The 17,298-nt window shown below is 31.6% G+C and overlaps 3 protein-coding genes across 4 annotated transcripts in view; all 3 read right to left on the reverse strand.

Moving 5' to 3' along the window:
• LOC106711239 (rho guanine nucleotide exchange factor 18) overlaps window positions 1-557 on the reverse strand; it is a 49,582-nt gene extending 49,025 nt beyond the window's left edge. Inside the window, exon 1 of the mRNA XM_045684328.1 lies at window positions 324-557. The gene's annotated coding sequence lies outside the window, so the exon portion shown is untranslated. The remainder of the gene's footprint in view (window positions 1-323) is intronic.
• A 1,412-nt stretch (window positions 558-1,969) lies between these two features.
• LOC106711257 lies at window positions 1,970-17,286 on the reverse strand. Of its 2 annotated transcripts, none has more exons than XM_045684193.1 (7): window positions 17,123-17,286; window positions 5,656-6,119; window positions 4,967-5,110; window positions 4,615-4,710; window positions 4,338-4,450; window positions 3,693-3,805; window positions 1,970-3,541 (listed from the first exon to the last, which is right to left on the reverse strand). In XM_045684193.1, the coding sequence occupies exons 2-7, from the start codon at window positions 5,779-5,781 to the stop codon at window positions 2,985-2,987; spliced, it is 1,149 nt and encodes a 382-aa protein (XP_045540149.1). In that variant the 5' UTR covers window positions 5,782-6,119; window positions 17,123-17,286; the 3' UTR covers window positions 1,970-2,984. The 2 variants fall into 2 exon arrangements, with proteins under 2 accessions (XP_045540149.1, XP_045540150.1); XM_045684194.1 differs by having other exon boundaries at window positions 5,656-5,934; window positions 17,200-17,275.
• LOC123722409 lies at window positions 11,468-13,878 on the reverse strand. Its single transcript, XM_045684114.1, has 5 exons — window positions 13,501-13,878; window positions 13,180-13,398; window positions 12,718-12,792; window positions 12,257-12,311; window positions 11,468-11,511 (listed from the first exon to the last, which is right to left on the reverse strand). The coding sequence occupies exons 2-5, from the start codon at window positions 13,312-13,314 to the stop codon at window positions 11,468-11,470; spliced, it is 309 nt and encodes a 102-aa protein (XP_045540070.1). The 5' UTR covers window positions 13,315-13,398; window positions 13,501-13,878.
• Window positions 17,287-17,298: the final 12 nt, after the last annotated feature.

Below are 17,298 nucleotides of genomic sequence, written 5' to 3' on the forward strand. Positions count from 1 at the left end.
TAATTAGTGTGTTACATGCTAATGTTAGAAGAATCAAAATTTTATTAATTTGTAAACTTGTCAATATATAAAAACTAATTTCAATACAAGTAAAAAATAGGTTATCACCTTTATTATTTAAAAATTATGTATATTCGATAGAATCAATACTTTGGTAATATAATAAAACAGCTGGTTAAAAGACCAAAATAATAAAGATGCTAAACTTAAATTCAATGAGTTAATAGACAAATTAATAATTCAGGATCATAAAACATACTTAAATACAAATAATATACATCCCTCTAAAACTATTTTTATTTATAATAATAATATGAACTTACCAAATTGTTTCCCGTAAAATGGCAAATTAATTTGTACTTTAACACATCCCCACAAACTTCTTCATAACTTTGTATTACGCAAATTTAGCGCAAGGCATGTTCATAACAATACCAGGTATATTTGAAACAATGGAAGATAAACTTTATGCGAAAAACACTTTCACATTAGGACAATTCATGGAGTAGGGACGTAGCCACCTACACAAAACAATAATACAGTTATTCACAACATACATTAAAAACTGACACTTTGACTTCATAAAATATACAAAAATTCACTCCTTATTCAATCACATTATTTTCATATCTCATAAATATGTTTAAAAAGTTACTTTTGAACACTTAAAAACTTAGAAAACTTTTGAGAAATGTCGACGACTTCAATTCCAAATTTCTGACTGACAAGCGAATGCCGAAGCCGGATTGGTGACAAAAACTTCAAACAAATGACACCGTGTCATAATACCAAGCAACTTTCATACAAAAATGTACACAGTGTTTAAAGCCCTGTAGAACAGAATACACCGTACGACCGTACACCGTGTTAGTTGTTGGAAACACGAAAAGATACGTACCAGTTAAAAAAATAAGCAAGTAGAATTAAGTTATATTTTTTATAATAAATATTTGTAATTATATAATGTTAAAAGAAATTTATTAAGAATATAATTTATTTCTTATAACAAACAAGTTTCTTTTTGCTAATTTATTTTAAGAACTCTCTCAATATTTCATTAACTGTTGTAAGAAAGGAAATTTAAAAAAATGTTGCAACACCGAACTACTGAATTGGGAACATTTTTATTATTCTCAACGTAGGCGCATAATCGATATTAAATTTGGTAAAAGACTTGATTTAATTACTAACTTATTCAAAAATAGGTTTCATTTAAATGTAAATTACGGGCAACATTATTAAACTAGGAGCGCGAACACTTGAATTAATTTGATGTTAGGATGAGTAAAATGATATACCGAATAACGTAGGCAAAGCGTTGAAACATAAATGTATTTAAGGATTGAAAGTGAAAAATGTTTATATTTATTAATTATGTGTGAAAAGAAGACCTAGAAATTTAATTCCAATGAGTTTACAGTGAGGGCTTGATAACCTATTGGTTTCTGAAAAGTTAACATTAAAACGAGAATAAAATGATAAGTACAATTTTTTTATTTCATTTCTTATCAATTAACTTGTTTTAAATCGGCACAAAAAACATCTTATCAGACGGCAACGCATCTTCAGTTCTTCTGATATTGTAAAAGTTTTGTTGGAATAAAACAACAGAATATAGAAATAAAAGTTTTTATTATTCGATTTCTTACAAAAATACTGACTTGATATTTCGTATATTTATTTTATAAGATCTAATTATACATACCTTTGGCTATTAGGTAACAAACTATATAGAATGTTATTATTATTTATATTTCATTATTTGTCGTTGGTCCCTTTAAACATAAATGTTTCAATAATTATCTTCGCATCATATACCAAGTTTACTATTCTTTAAAATGTGATTTTAAATGTTCAAGTAGGTATAAATCATACTTTGGAACATATTATAAAATAATACAAATACTTAAAGTAAAAAAATAGCACCACTGCATGTCTAAGTCTCAAGAAATAAAAACCTGATGCGTAACAAAAAGTGCATAAAATTCTTTAGTGGATATACTTATTTAGCGTAGTTTGTCATTTATATCTGATAAAAGCTAGATAAATGAAAAAAAAATGCTAGGTAGCTTACTCTTATTAACTTATTATTCATTCTAGCAGGGATGTACATATCAAACTGCCATTTTTCTAAAATGGTCAATGAGGTCATAGAAGTGCCATCAAATCCTTTTGATTTTGTGATTGGCAACATTCTGAAGTATAGGGATCACTGTCATTTGTTCCACATAAAAGTAATACGTAGGTATTCGCACTTTTTTTCGTCGCGCATAGTCTTTTGTGATTCGTGACGTGTTCAAAATATTGTCTATTGTTATCCCTGTCCTAGACCAACGAAGTTACCCTCGCGATTTAATACTATGCAATATAATGCAACCAACAACAACGTCTTTACTTTTTCTTTTTCACGTCACATTTTCACGTTTGTCGCTCTTCGAGGATAATTAAGGTTAGCCATTTGGATTTTAAATGGGTATTCAAAACCTAATATCCCTATAAAAAAGTTAAAGTCTGTATTTCTTGCATTTTACTATTCAAAATATGTACTGCCATTTACACAATAATACTTATCATACTAACCGTGGGTTTCTGAGAGCAAAATCTCTGTATAAAACATATCGTCATCCCTGTCATTATTTCTGTTAAAACAGAGATAACAGGATATTTTAAACTAGGATTTTCGTCACGCAAACCCACGGTAAACCATAATAATTTATATTTACAATTATAAAGTAGGCGACGCAATTTGCATGTTGTGATGCTTAGAAAGCGTCATTATTCTAATATTGTTTTCAATAAAGTATTCGTACTTTAAATAATTATATTGTAAGACCTGCATGTCTGCGAAAAATCGCAATAACTTTTGTGAACAAAGTAGTGATAAACCTGAAATATACATCTTGACTTGACCTTCTATAAAGTTTTACTTTAAAGGAAATGTTCACACTTCATTTAAATCGATTTCCACCAGTTCATGTATAATTTTACAAAGCAACGTCCTTGTACTTGGTCAAATCATCAGATTCATTGCCAACTGACGTGTGGCTATTACGTACATTATAAAATACTCTTTCCCTCGAACCACTAAACTGATAAGGATCATGTCTTAGCAAATTAACACCGTAAGCAGCCTCTTCCCGTTTAAAATCTGGATAGAATCGTGGGTCGAAATCCGGGTACATTCTTGGATCGTATGGATACGGTCGATAATATGGGTATGCGATCTCGCTCTTGCAATCCATTCTGTCATCGTATTGATCGTAGCTTTTTGGCGGGTATTCATCATTGGTGAATGCGCCGACTACGGAATGTCTGCGTTTGTATGGGTTCTCGTGTCCGGACCTGGGTCCAACCCAAGTGCCGTATGTCTGCGGCGAGGAATACTGCTTGGGGTAGCCGCGCAGGCTGGCTGCGTACTGTCGGTCGGATAAATGTTGCCAGTAGGCAGGAGGCGGCTGCGGTAGTACCACAGGGTAGCCGTGGTTCATCGATTGACGCGTTGCTAAGTGACGCCGTAGGTCGGGCATCGACCCAGACTTACCTGGAAACAGAATTATACCATATTTTAAAACAATAATGTCTTTGATATACTAGTTCTAGGGTTCTAGGAAAATAGTTCTGTTTCTCCTAATGTTGGTACATATTTTATGGAGTTATTCTTTAAAATGATAGAATCATTTAACAATGTTTACCATTATCTGGCAGGAAGCCATCATTTGTAAATGCGCTGGGCGCTTCGGGCACGTAGTGGCTGGCGTCAAACTCACTGCCGCTCACCGGGGCGCCATTCACATAACCTGATTTCCTGTAACATTGATAAAAAGATAATTAGAAATGTTAAGCCCGCTACATGCCATCAGTATTAACAGTTTGAACTGTACGGTTCGACTGTTTTTAGGCAAAACTGAGAATTGTATAGTTTAACTGACAGTTAAAATTTTGCCTACACACGAACGATTTAATTCATACCGATTCATTGTTAAGTATTATCTCCCTCGCTCCTTCCTTTATACCGTATATCTTTGTATTTTTGTTTTCAATATGGTTATAATAATATTTTACGAGTCTCCACTGTCGTAACTCGTATCAGGACATTCTCTTTGAAAAACAAAAAACAGTGATTTAGCACACACAAGTACGAATAAAACTCGGACCAGAAAGTAAACCTAACTTTAACAAATTCCCAAATGACGTCGGGGTTTGCTTTCCTTATTCGTCCCTTCTACTTTTTTTTGTCCTCGATATCTTCGTTTTGAGACTTGGTAGTCACTTATGAGTGTCAGCAATACATCTTTCCATCTTTGAAATTGATTTGCATAAATAATACGAGTACCAACCTAGCCTCTCTGAGTGCGTACGCAGACTGTACAAGCACCACTCCACACACAATAGCCGGCAAACGGGCCACGTAACACGCTAGTTCCGCACCGCCGTACACACCTTGTAGACCCTATAATAAGATAGGAATATTAGTAAGGCTTAAAATTTCCGCCACTTAGAGGGAATTAAAAAACTATGCCTTTATCAGAATTAAAAAGATTACATTTTTAAAATCAAAGAGCTCACAATCTTGACTGAATTGTAACTTTTTGTAAATTATAAAGTGCAACTTACCCAATGACTTATAGACATGTAGAAGACGAGCGCACATTCTGGTATCAGCACCAATATAACCGCTATCAGCCACGCCAACAGGTATGTGTTATTTTTCTGAAACATATAAGTATTTATGATAGCAAAAATAGATTAAGTAGAGCCAGTTTCAAAGACAAGTAAGTCAAAGGGCACAGACATATTGGTACTCTTAAATGTACCAACATTGATGAGCAATAGCAAACACATTAGTAAGACAAATATATAATAATAGGAAGCAGAGATGCAAACTTTTAATATCAGATTAGAAAAAAAAAACAGCTGATTGAAGCAGATAATAGTGACAGTGATAGGTAAGAATAAAAGATCTCACAGATATAAGTCCATGCACCAGGGTGACGGTGGCAGCAATGACAATGCAGTAACAGATCATGAGTAGCGCGGAGGCGACCGGCAGCCCGCTTTGAGATTCAACAACCCAAACGATTTCGTAGATCAGCGCGATCGCGTAAGCCACCTGCAACAACGTATAACATTGGTACTCAATAGCTCGAGTTAGTAAGAAGTAAGAGTTACTAGTCTTCTAATAGACTTACTAATCTAACTAGATTACCACTACACCTCATTACCATTCCAAGCATAAGTTCGTTATAAAATTGCATAACATCCGTATAAAAATGTTAATCGCGAATTGCAATCGTACCGGCCGAATATAACGTCTGTCGGAAACCAGCCTCCGATCTGTTACGTATTCCGAGCGCAGCGTTGACTCTCGCTCGCACAGTTTCAACACGAACGTGAGATATTCGTATAGCAACAACCAGTTTACCAAAGACACGGTATATTGGCCAATTATGTAGTGTTCTCAATCAAAAATCACATGAGTATAACTAATCGAGCATGTAACCTGGATCTGATGACATCACAGAAGAATACACGCACAAGTAGGTACTTGTACGGGGTTCGAAAGTTCGAAATTTAATAGACACTTCAGTACCCTTACTAAATCTACGCTAAGCGTCTAGGTTTAACGTCTCCGAGTTGTAAATAAACATCTCTTACCAGAGCATAAGCTGCAATAAATCCAGAGGCGGCGGTTACGCTGCAACAAAATATTCTACTAACTGCAGGCTTCATCCGCAGTTTGGGTGACGAGTCCATATCATTCAGGTCGTTGCTCGTTGACATTTTTTATTCTATCACTCTCTTTCTTATAATTTTGACATATTTATCTGCTTGGTTCTCGAGTGACGTATTTCACAGGTTTAGGGTGTGTTTTTAGGTTATAAAATTTAACTTATTGTTATCATTTTATACTTTCTAGTTACGTTTGGTAAGTGCCTGTAATATTAAACTTTGTTTCCTATAGCCATTGCTTTTCTAAAGACCAAAAATTGTATGTTTAGTACTTTAACATCCTTGATGGTTGCCAATTTCCTTCCTTCCGAAAGACCACTTCATCTCAATTCCAATTGAGAAGATAGTTTTCTATTTTATCTAGCGAAGGTTTTGACATTTGCATGGTTCTGAAAAATAAAACAGTTTAAGTAAACAATTTAGCACATGGTATAATCGACGTCACCATATATACGTCCCCTTAGAGGCTAATGTCTACCCTTAACTAGTCGTTACTAGTCCTAAGTTTCGAGTAAAGCCAATTTCGTTTTCGGTAAAGCAATAATAAACTAATCGACTTGAAAGGCGAAAAAAAGTGATCTAGTTAGACATTTGTTAACATTTGTAAAGCGGGCGTTGATTCTATGAGAAAAATTGTAGTCATTGACTTTGCTAATGAATTCTGGGAACCTTTTTTGCTAACATTACGTAATGAAATATTTGTTCACGACGCGTTAGGCCAAGCTCTGTTAAATAATAGTGCAGTACTAACATGCGAGTAAGTACTATCGTTTCCGGTGTATCTCAGTAGAAAAATTATGAAAAAAAAATGTTGCGTTGTTTGGGTATAATTTAGATTTAAGCACACACTTTGTGTTAGTGCTTTAGGATGTATAAATAGTAAGGCCTACTCGCGGTGTTCCACTTACAGAAAAATTGCTTTGTTTCTTGTCTGTAAAAAACCTTGTTAAAGTGCATTGCTTAAAAAACAGTTAGCCGTGAGTTGCACGTAATGACTAAAAAAGGCAATTAGGCACATGCCACTGATCAAACTTTCTTCGTACAGGCACATTTAAAAGCTGCGTCCTATTGGTTATTGTTTCCGCATCATTGTCTCAATGCTTACGAAACGATCAAATGACTGTCACTTTAAAGGATACCGACAGATTCCCTGATAGTACAGTTCTGTAAAAATGTATATATAGCTCGCAAGACAAAGGTTGGTAAACGCATTCTTGTATAATTCTACCATCATTACCCTGCAGTAATTTCCCACAGGATGTTTGTAGGGAGTCATGCAAATTCTCTGATAATTTCACTTGGAGTTGCAAGCTCTTTATTTACCTTCCGCGTACAGACCTGTCTCACGCTGATTTTCCCATATATGATTTGCTTAGGATGTGAATTGAATGGTTTATTTTAAAATTTATAATTACTAAGAAATACATGTCTGGGAAATCAGAATAGCCTATGTGCATAATTATTAAACATCCTTTCGCAGTTTGAATCCGCTGATTTATCTGCGGATTTTGTCACAAAAGAAGACGATGTAGATTTACATAGTAAGGTAACAATCATCATCAAGAGCGATAGAAAAATTTATGTAATGACTTCTTACACACATTAACTGGAATCTGTTTTATCTATAAATTTAGAGTTGTAAAATATTCGCAAACACGTAAGCGGTTTGTTTATGTAAATATTACGTTCCGATATTCAATAAAATTAAAGTGAAAACGTTACAATTCACGTAAGAACTTCGTGGTGAAAATAACAATTAGAATGTTTTAAAGAAAAGAAATGTTATCGGAATCATCCAAATATTGAGCATGTTTACTGAAGTTACTATACGGTTATTTTCTATAGATTTTTATACAGATTTTTTAACGATATGATTTAGCCGATCTAAAAATGGGATAAACCTACCGATCAATCGGCCCAATAGAAAATACCTAATGAAAGACATTAACTAAATATAATTTATATTTCTGAACGAGAGTCTTTCTTAAGAAAATTATATACTTTAATCAACATGTTTAAAAGCAAGTTGCTATTTTAAGTATCTAGGAACGCTATGTCTTTAGCATGGAGAGTAAAAGTTGATGTTTACATACATAAGTGTAACTTAACTGATTCATCGCGAAAGTGTTTCCCAGCTTCCTAGTTTACGTGTGCATTCATTAAATACTTCACAGTTGTAAAATGTCACTTGAAATGCCCTTTTTAGTACGAATAGGTAATACCTCAATATTCTTTATAGTCTCCGTTAAACAGTTGATAATAGGCATGTAAGCGGATCATCACTGGATGTGATGTAATAATGAACTTCGTCAGTTTATAATGTAACGAGAGATATAAATTTACGAAAATTGTGCACTGATACTGAATGGAAAATAGTTCAATTCTAAAAATAAGTTATATATTCTGTATTTTGATCGAAATCACAATATGAAAAAATTTTTACAAGATATAAGGAAACTCTATAAAAAAAAACTTAAAAAAATTCGAAAATACTGGTATATCGGAAACAGGATTTTTGTACAAAAAAAAAATACAAGACATATTCAGATTCAATTTTGAGATGCATAACTTTAAAAGTCATAAAGTAAAAAATAAAACATGTGGCCTAATGTCATTCAACTTTTGGAAACAAAAAAGTCAAACCATAAAGAAATAAAGGTGATATTTCCTTGGCAAATATTTCTTTATCTTCAATTCAGTTCACGTAGTTTAAAGGTACAGTTCTATTGATGCTTCTGACATTCCAAGCACGTATACCATAGCGTCCGCTTCCACGGAAGTCGGTCTAACTGTTAATATGACGTTTTTGTAAAATGAAACCTATTGTGCATAGTATTTAGGTCGGTAATTGGGGTCAATGGAAAGTGGTAGATAACGCTTTTCAATAAGGAAAAACTCTGGTTTAAGAAAAATTTATAAATATGCGTTTACTAAATGTGAGTTTTTATTGTCTACAGAAACATAATATTGTTAGCATAAAATTCTCTTAAAATAGGAATTAGGCAATGAAGATGATATTACCATGGACTAGAAAGTTATTAAGTCATTGAAAATATTTGATTTATGATTGAAAATCTTTTTACATTTGATACTAAATATGTAAAATCAATTAAATACTGTTGTCCCTGAAATTCTATTGAAATCGTTTCGGTATTGGCCGTATGTTGTTAGTTTTTTTTATTCTTTTTCACAGTCAGTGTTGCAATTCGGAAGCAAAATTAACTATGAATTAATTTTTAGATGTAACACTTTTTTTTATTAATCTGTGGTCATAAGCATAAATATTGAAGTATCTATAAATTAAAAAATAAAGTAGGTTAGTAGTTTAGGTTAGTAAAGTAACGTACACATAAGAGATAAAATAAAACATAACACGGTCTTAAGCCCCCTTTAATGTAACATTGGCCATTTTTAACACGCACTACTTTACAATGACCATGAGATTGTTAAGACTTGAAGGATCGTATTAATAATATATTCCGTACAATTATTTTTTAAATGAACATTGTGATTTCAAAACTAAATTACGTCTCACTATTTATCCACAATAGTTTGTAGTTTATTTGTTTACATTTACTCTGCGACCACGACATATTACGCAATAAAAATTGAAATTTAGTTTAATTTTTCTAGTTTAATTTTGTTTAAAAGTAATCTAGTCCATCAAAAAACTACTGCATCGTCACCCTGAATTATAACAGTTACACGCTATAGTTACATCCTTCCGTGTATTGCGTGAACAGTAATTATAAATATTGCTCCGTTTATTACGATAATCTATTATTCGTTATGCTATTTTACACGAGGGCAGAACATTAAGACAGAGCAGTAGATAATCAGTATATCATTTGAATATTTATTGCTAATTACTGTTTCGGTTTTGTTTATACAACAGCAGTACTGCAATATCTACTGCTCTGGCTCTTTCTGTCCTCGTGATACAAACATTACAGAAGTTGCATGCTGCGAGTAATGTTACATCTTTTGCTTATGTAAATTGTAATAATACATTTACATAATTGACATTGCAAGTGACTATCATTTTAATTTGTATTATCTTAGATAATGTTTAAAGGAAAGGACTTTCTCTATGAAAACCGCAACGAGGTTAATTGATTTTATCAGCAGCAACAAATGCTACGTGTTGGTATTACGAAACTTTCTTTAAAAAAATATTTCAATTACGTCCCTGTCTTTATGGCAACAGAATCAAATTCAATATAAAAATAAGTATAAAATAAAGTGAATAAGAAATCGAAACCTTGAAATACAAGTGAATTTATTTATTTTTACAGGTTAATAAATTCTCCTCTTTGCGACTAATTGACTATGCCCAGGGCCGGCGTTAGGATAGAGCGCAGTTGGGCGACCGCCTTGTGCGCCGAATAGAAGGGGGTGCTACAGGTCTGTGAATTCAATCTCACATAACCCTGTTAACCTACTCCCCCCTAAATACATGGTAAAAAGGGGGGCCACAGAAATCTCGCCCAGGGCGCTAGTAGAGATAAACCCGTTACAGACATATAACTAACTAATAGAACAATAGATAACTAATAGAAAAATAAATGGTAGGCACGCAATAAAACGTATACAGTACGTTAAATTAACGGTCTCACGTCGTGCATACTTAAAAAAGTGTGACAATGTTTATAGGCTATGCCCGCATGTTTGACTTGTATTTTCTACGTCGAAAAAAAAAAACAAATCTAGTTTCACTTCTACGCACAATAACAATAAATAGAAACATGCTACAGGGCTACTTATTATTCTAAATTATTCCTAGAAACATTCCGTAGTTTAGTTCTTTACGTGTGAAAACATTAGAATTTAATAGTAGGTACCTAAGTTCTTGGCCAATACAAGACCTAGATAAGTTTAATGTAAGAAAATATTACACTAATGAAGAATCACAGCTTAACTCACGTGTGATTCGATGTAGGTACTAGTTACAGACCGGTCTTAATAAGTATATTAATAAGTTAAAGGAAAATTTAAGTTATCTTCACTTATCTCATTGTAATAAGAACTTCAAGTTAAAAATACCTGTGTTTATCAATAGTTCCTTAAAAGCAATATTTTTTTTTCATAGATAACAAAAATTAGTTTTAACTCTTGAAAATAATTAACAATTATTCAATTTCATAATCGTTGAATTGCTACAAAGCTTCCGTTTTTATCGTACTTAGTAGAGCATGAGACCGATAACAGTTTAGAGGTTGAAAATATTTACCTTTCCAAACGTAAAGTTATGCGAGACCTGAAGAAATGTAACTTCTTACTGCGGTAGCAAATGTTGCCGTGGGTTTTCAAAATGGTTGAACAAATTATGTATATTGTTATCTCTATAATTCTTATAAAAAAAAAACAGATAACAACACGTTATTTCACAAGTGTTTTGCAAAACATGCGGTTAAAGGTAGAATGTAAAAAAAAAACACATCTCTGTCAGTATTCTCATTTGACTTTACTTTCCTAAAGCTAGCTGTTGATAACATATAAATGTCACGAAAATAAAAAATAAACATAAATAGTAGCCTATGTATTTTTCCAGGATATGTTCTACGTCAATATCAAATTTTATTGAGATCCGTTGTACCTTCTAACAAACATCCATCCATCCATACATTCAAATATTTATAATAATAGTAAGATATTTCGCTCATCAAAGTCCGTATCTAATAATTTCATTGTCCAATACGCGTAAAGTCCCGTACATCATAACAATCATGTACGGGCATTACTTCACGCGCAAAGATACAGTTGAGTTGATTTTCAGTGTCACTGTATGGACATTTATTATTATGAAATACGGTACTCGTAATAACTTAATAAATATACTTTATGGAAGAACTAAACACCCATTTTCCACCTCTGAATGTAGACAAATAAATATGGGACTAACTTTTATAGCAATTGAAAAGACCATTGCATTCTAGACCATCTTTTGACATACTCACTTTAAGGTCTACGCTGTCATTTTGAAATTACCTTCCATTTCTGAATATTTTGACCACATGGCTAGTCAGGCTATAGCCGTTCTAAAAGTGATGTGTCCTGTCTATTCAATTTAAGAGCTAATTCAAATACACATGTGCAAAGAATATAATACTCTCTATAGAGAGAAGAATGACATGTTACATACTATAGTATTATAACTTTGGTCTATACGTTTATACTACTAGCGCCATAATGGTCGCCCATATGAAAAAATAAAACGCGGGAATTTTGAATATACGTTTAGTATTTTAATTTATTTATAGTTAAAAATTTATATTGGAAATTATGATTATTTTGATAATTTGGCAAATGTAAGATTTTTTTAAAGAAAGAATAATTTTAAAATGAAATAATCATTATTTCCAATATATTGTGTTAGTAAAAGTTATTAACTTAAATTAGTTAAAGGAATAATGAAATGAAACAGAGTAATTTAAAATCATTTATTTAATTAAATTTAGTTCCCGATTTTTTTTAATTAAGAATCGCTTTAAAGATATAAAAATTATTGATTTTATTATGAAATCACAATTTTCATTATAATGCAGCTCATTATTGTGAGGCAAATTTGATGGTGAAGTAACCTGGAAAACATATTTATTATAACTCCATTTACAAAAGTATTTAATTAACCCAGTAAAGGTATATTTCAATTTGTATACATTATATTAGTTTATTTAAAAACATTATTTTATGCCACACTAGTAATTCAGTAAACTTAAAGTTTAGGAATACAGGGATTCCTAGATTTTAGTTAAGACATACAAATCTTTAAAAAAATTATATTGAAGTTATAAGCATTTGTCAGTCGCTCAACTTTAAAAAATGAACAAAATTAAATTATTACAATTATTATATTAAATATTAAAACATTATGGCAATCTGAATTTTAAGATGTTTAGTCAGTTATTGAAAAACTGTTCTTGCAAGTAATTAAATATAGTAAAATAATAACAACAATAATACTATTAAAAGAAGTGAAATACATACAAAGGCATTTTGGTCCATTTCCACTTGTTGTTTCTTCTGTATATGCTCATGTGAAGGTCCTGGTGTAGGTGAAACCTGAAATTTTGTTAATGTGTTAAAATATATAGTATAGTAAAGTTTTATAAGATGGCTTGATTTATATGACATAATGTATTTTTTTATGATTCTGACCTCTTCTCCTAATCACAGTACATTGAATAAGTGGAAGATCTGGCTATTTTTTTTATTATCAATTATTTATTCTATGAAACAAATAAAACCTAATTACATATTATATCTTATGTCACTCCCACAACTGAAGAAATGTGCCGAAAAGTTAGACATAAACTTGAGAAACACAACCCTTCTTTGGCAGTCAGCTAGAAAAATTTTTAAACATACTCAATCCTTCAAAACATTTAAGGTGAGCATTTAAATACAATAATTAAAAATACATAAATATTATTCACAATCATAACATACCTGACTAGAAGAACCTGGTATGATTCTCAGTTTTTCCAATATGGGCTCAGAACCAATAGGTATGGAAAACTTGTTTAAACGTGTTTTAGATATGTTAATAAAAGATTCTTCTGTAAAATGTTTACTGCATAGCATTTTGTGGCTGGTATGTAATTTTTTTAAAAATCTACATCAGTACAGTTTTCTTCAGGGAAACAGAATTCGGCCCAAATGCGGGATCTGTAATAATAACAGATTATCAGAGACCGAATAAAAGAAATCTTGTTATATCAGATTATTACTTCGAAGCAAAATGTGGATGGATTTTTTAAAAATATTTACCTTAAAACTGTTTCAGGGTTTCCATTCCCAATCTTAGGAAATCGGTGAAAAGTTAAAGTATGATCTTTTGCTAAGGTCACTCCACACTTGACACATTTTCTGTACTGATCAGACATGTTAAAACTTAAAATAATAATGAGGTCAATATTTCACTTATCAGAGTCAATATCTCAAAACTTAAACACTCGCGTTATTAGTTCAAAAATACAATGCAATATCAAAGATTTCGGAACCATACGAGAACACGTTTTGAAACAAATTTGAAAACTTATTTTTTTAACGGTTATGATTTAAAATTGCCATTACTACATTTTTTTGCGATGTAGATATAAGATAACAAGTGATCGTATATCTTGATTTATAAATACAAATGTAAGAAATAAGACAATTAATAATAGGATTTTTTTTAAATCATGTTTTCTTATTTTTAATTATAAATACTTTATTATAATAATAAAAGGATGAAATATTTTTTTTATATGGCAAGTATAGCTTGGACTATCGCGAGCGAAAACGGCATAGATATATGCTCTATCTCGTTCATATTATGGAACCCAGTTAACACAACAACAAAATTGTCTCTGTGTGAAGTTTCTTGTTTTTCGTTCGAAGTTGGCGGACCCTGCACATGTGACTTTTATGAATAAAAACTTGTAAGCTCAGACCGAAAGGAAGAGTAAGATTTTATCTACACTGTATTAATGCAGGCGTTCCACGACCGAATAGTTTTTGCGCAATTTCTTACAGTGCAACTCTAGTCTCTAGCTTTATGTACACAACTAATGCAATTTAACAGCTTACAGAAAAAAGTAAAAACTGTTTTTGGACGTTGCACCTGTATATATTTATAGAAGAAAAGTTAGATAGATCGTTTATATAAAAAGTGTTGAATTTTATAATCATAGTTTGCGTGAGTACATTTAATACAGTAAGAACGGTGTTTCTCCTTTAAAAGATATAACGGCTTTACGCCGACGCAATCTATATCAACCGGTAGACTGAATTACTTCTAATCGTTTTAGGAATTCCATATTTTTGCGATTTTCTCACAAAATAGCATATATGGTTTCATTTTAACCAACTAGCAGGTAAAAAAACGACAATAATTTGTAACTAGTTACAGCACTGCACACACCTACTGCAAAAAAAAAAATAGAAACTAAAGGCTAACAAAATGATTAGAAAAATATATAGAAATGAAAAAACTTAGCACTTTGGGATAAGCTATTCTAATTCTATATCTATTAAAAAATATGTGTCAAAGTATTTTAGAAAATCTATCTTCTAAGCGATAAAATACTTTGTATTTTTGTAAAATTTAACCAATTTTATACTGCGTTAGCAATATTTTAATTTAATATAATGTTATCATGGGTTAAAAATTAATAATTTCAAAAGAAGGACACTATAGAATTAAAGGACGTAGAGAAACCTGTGTAAGTAATAATTCATAAATCCCGCTGTACGTAGTGGGTGACCTTGGCGCGTGGGTAAGGCATAGGAAAGGCTTTGCTCAGCTGTTACACCCACCACATACTCTGTCATTGACTCATAAATTTGCATATTGAAATAAAAAATTATATTGAATAACAAAAAAAAACTCTACATCTAAAAAAATCTTTGTTTTTTTTATTCACCTTAATCTACTTTATTCTTATATCAAAATTACGCAATGTTTTCATCAAACAAGGTTGGCAGAATAAGGTAATCCTTCTTCTACGTCTTTTTAACAACCGTCATATAGCAAAATCTCTATAAGTATTTAGTTTATAATTAATTAATTTTAAAAATTTCTCCCAAGTAGGTTTAGCGACAGACAGGCGATCGGGTTTAAAAAAATAAGCCTTTAAAACCAAAACTTTAAGGTTCTTAAAACGATGTGCGCCGACCCCACGTGAGCGGGATAAGGCCAGGGAGATGATGTCATAGCAAATTTTGTCATCTCTCATGGCATCTTACACGCAATCCATACATTTTTTACTTCGAACAATTAATAGATTCGTGCTCTTGGGTCCACTGATAAAATCATTAAAATATAAAAAAAATATATAATGATTCATTGGTGCATTATAATAAATGATGAGTCATCATCAATATTCATTGTTGTTCTGTTTGTGATCGCATCGGCATTGTTTCTAAGTCGTGCTCTTCACTAAGACTCTCTTTGAATTTTAATTAATAATTATATTTAACTGCCGCAGAGTAGCAAAAAGAACATTAAGGGCCTCTCACAGTGACTAGTAACATAGATCAGAACTAGTACTATTCGAGTAGAAGCTTTTACCCGGATAATGTAGCGTTCTAATGGTAAAAGAATTTTTCAAATCAGTCTAACATGTTAGAATTAGCTAATATAATTGTAAATGCACTTTATTTACAATTTTATTAGCTATCCCTATATGTTCCTAACCTAATTATTACCCTATGTGTTCTTTCTGGCTATGTTCTACATCTGTGCCAAATTTCAGCGAGATCCATGCAGCAGTTATGGATGTACCTTCTAACAATCATCCATACATCTCATAAACATTCGCATTTATAATATTAGTATGATATACGAATATAGTGATGAAGAATTTATTTAATTGAAATTTACTTTTTCCATTGAATTCGACAAATCAGTTGTTTTTTTTTCTCTTTTTTTTATATGGACTTTGGTTCTTATAAATATGCCAGTCCCATAGAAAACAACTTACAACATAATTACAATTTTATGTACAAGAAAATAACAAAAAAACAAATAATGATAACAAGAGAAAGTATTTTATAATGCCTTTAACACCATGCTGCGGATTCCGTCTGCTAGGCAAAACAGTTTTATAATACGAAACAACAGTGTACATAACACGAGTGCACAACTATCATTGATGTACACTTATACTTATTTTTCCAAGTATTACAGTTTTCCAAATCCAGTTTCCTTGATTAATCATCACGTGATAAGTTAATGTTTAAATAACAATGCATCAATTCAATGAATAGAAAAATCACCATACAAAAATGTGTAGGAGATTAAAATGACATTGTTCTCATCTTTTCCTTAGAGAAATGTTTTAAGTAAATGCGTTTATGTCTTTTGTAAGGGACATTTATGCACGAAGGAAAACTTCAATGAAAATGACATTTTATGATAAAGTGAATAAATTATTCAAAATTTCTTATGAAATTTTTTCTGTTCTGATTAAAATATGTCTTTTAGTATTTGGTAATGTACTTCTAAGTAATAACCTAAATAATTAACTACTGCGTACAATTAGTAATTGTACGCAGTAGTTAATTATACACAAGGTTCTAAGAACGGTCATGTTAAGGTTTATTCATTTATTCGCTTAAATGTTTCGGAAAAAGGAAAACGCAATTATAGTTTTTTTAATATAGTACAAAATATAATTTTACCTTCTTTTACCTGAATGAAAATGTGAAATCGTAAAATTATTATCTCTCCTTATGAAGTTTACAATATTTTTATAAATAAACACCTATTAGTTAAATAAAATTACAAGGTTCTTATAGTTTGTTAGAAGGTTGTTATCAATTCATTGGCTGCAAACAAAACAAAGTATGTAACATTGAAGTTATTTGCACAACACATAACTTAACCTTTCAAAAAATAATAACAAACCTTTGGCCGTAGAAATCAATCGCCGTCACACAAACTTAAAAAAGACACAAAATATTTTAAGAAAAAAAAAACACAACTTTATCTATGTCACTGTAATCGCTTCAAAACAGCTAAGCACATTTGAATTTGGAACGCGCGCGCTTGCGCGGAGTGTTCGCGCGGTACTGCCCTACCAT

Source organism: Papilio machaon, chromosome 25 (genome assembly GCF_912999745.1).
Source record: "Papilio machaon chromosome 25, ilPapMach1.1, whole genome shotgun sequence".
In the NCBI taxonomy this organism is placed as follows: Eukaryota; Metazoa; Arthropoda; class Insecta; order Lepidoptera; family Papilionidae; genus Papilio; species Papilio machaon.

Bases quoted from the DNA above. Each gene is read 5' to 3' on its own strand.
- LOC106711257 (XM_045684193.1), bottom strand. From the start codon at position 5,781: ATGTCAACGAGCAACGACCTGAATGATATGGACTCGTCACCCAAACTG. The intron at 5,111-5,655 runs GTAAGAGATGTT...ACGTTGTTGCAG, and splicing joins TTATTGCAGCTTATGCTCTG to GTGGCTTACGCGATCGCGCT. The intron at 4,451-4,614 runs GTAAGTTGCACT...ATCTTATTATAG, and splicing joins ACATGTCTATAAGTCATTGG to GGTCTACAAGGTGTGTACGG.
- LOC123722409 (XM_045684114.1), bottom strand. From the start codon at position 13,314: ATGCTATGCAGTAAACATTTTACAGAAGAATCTTTTATTAACATATCT. The intron at 12,793-13,179 runs GTATGTTATGAT...ACAAAATTTCAG, and splicing joins TACCAGGTTCTTCTAGTCAG to GTTTCACCTACACCAGGACC. The intron at 11,512-12,256 runs GTGATTTCATAA...ATGTCCATACAG, and splicing joins GCTGCATTATAATGAAAATT to TGACACTGAAAATCAACTCA.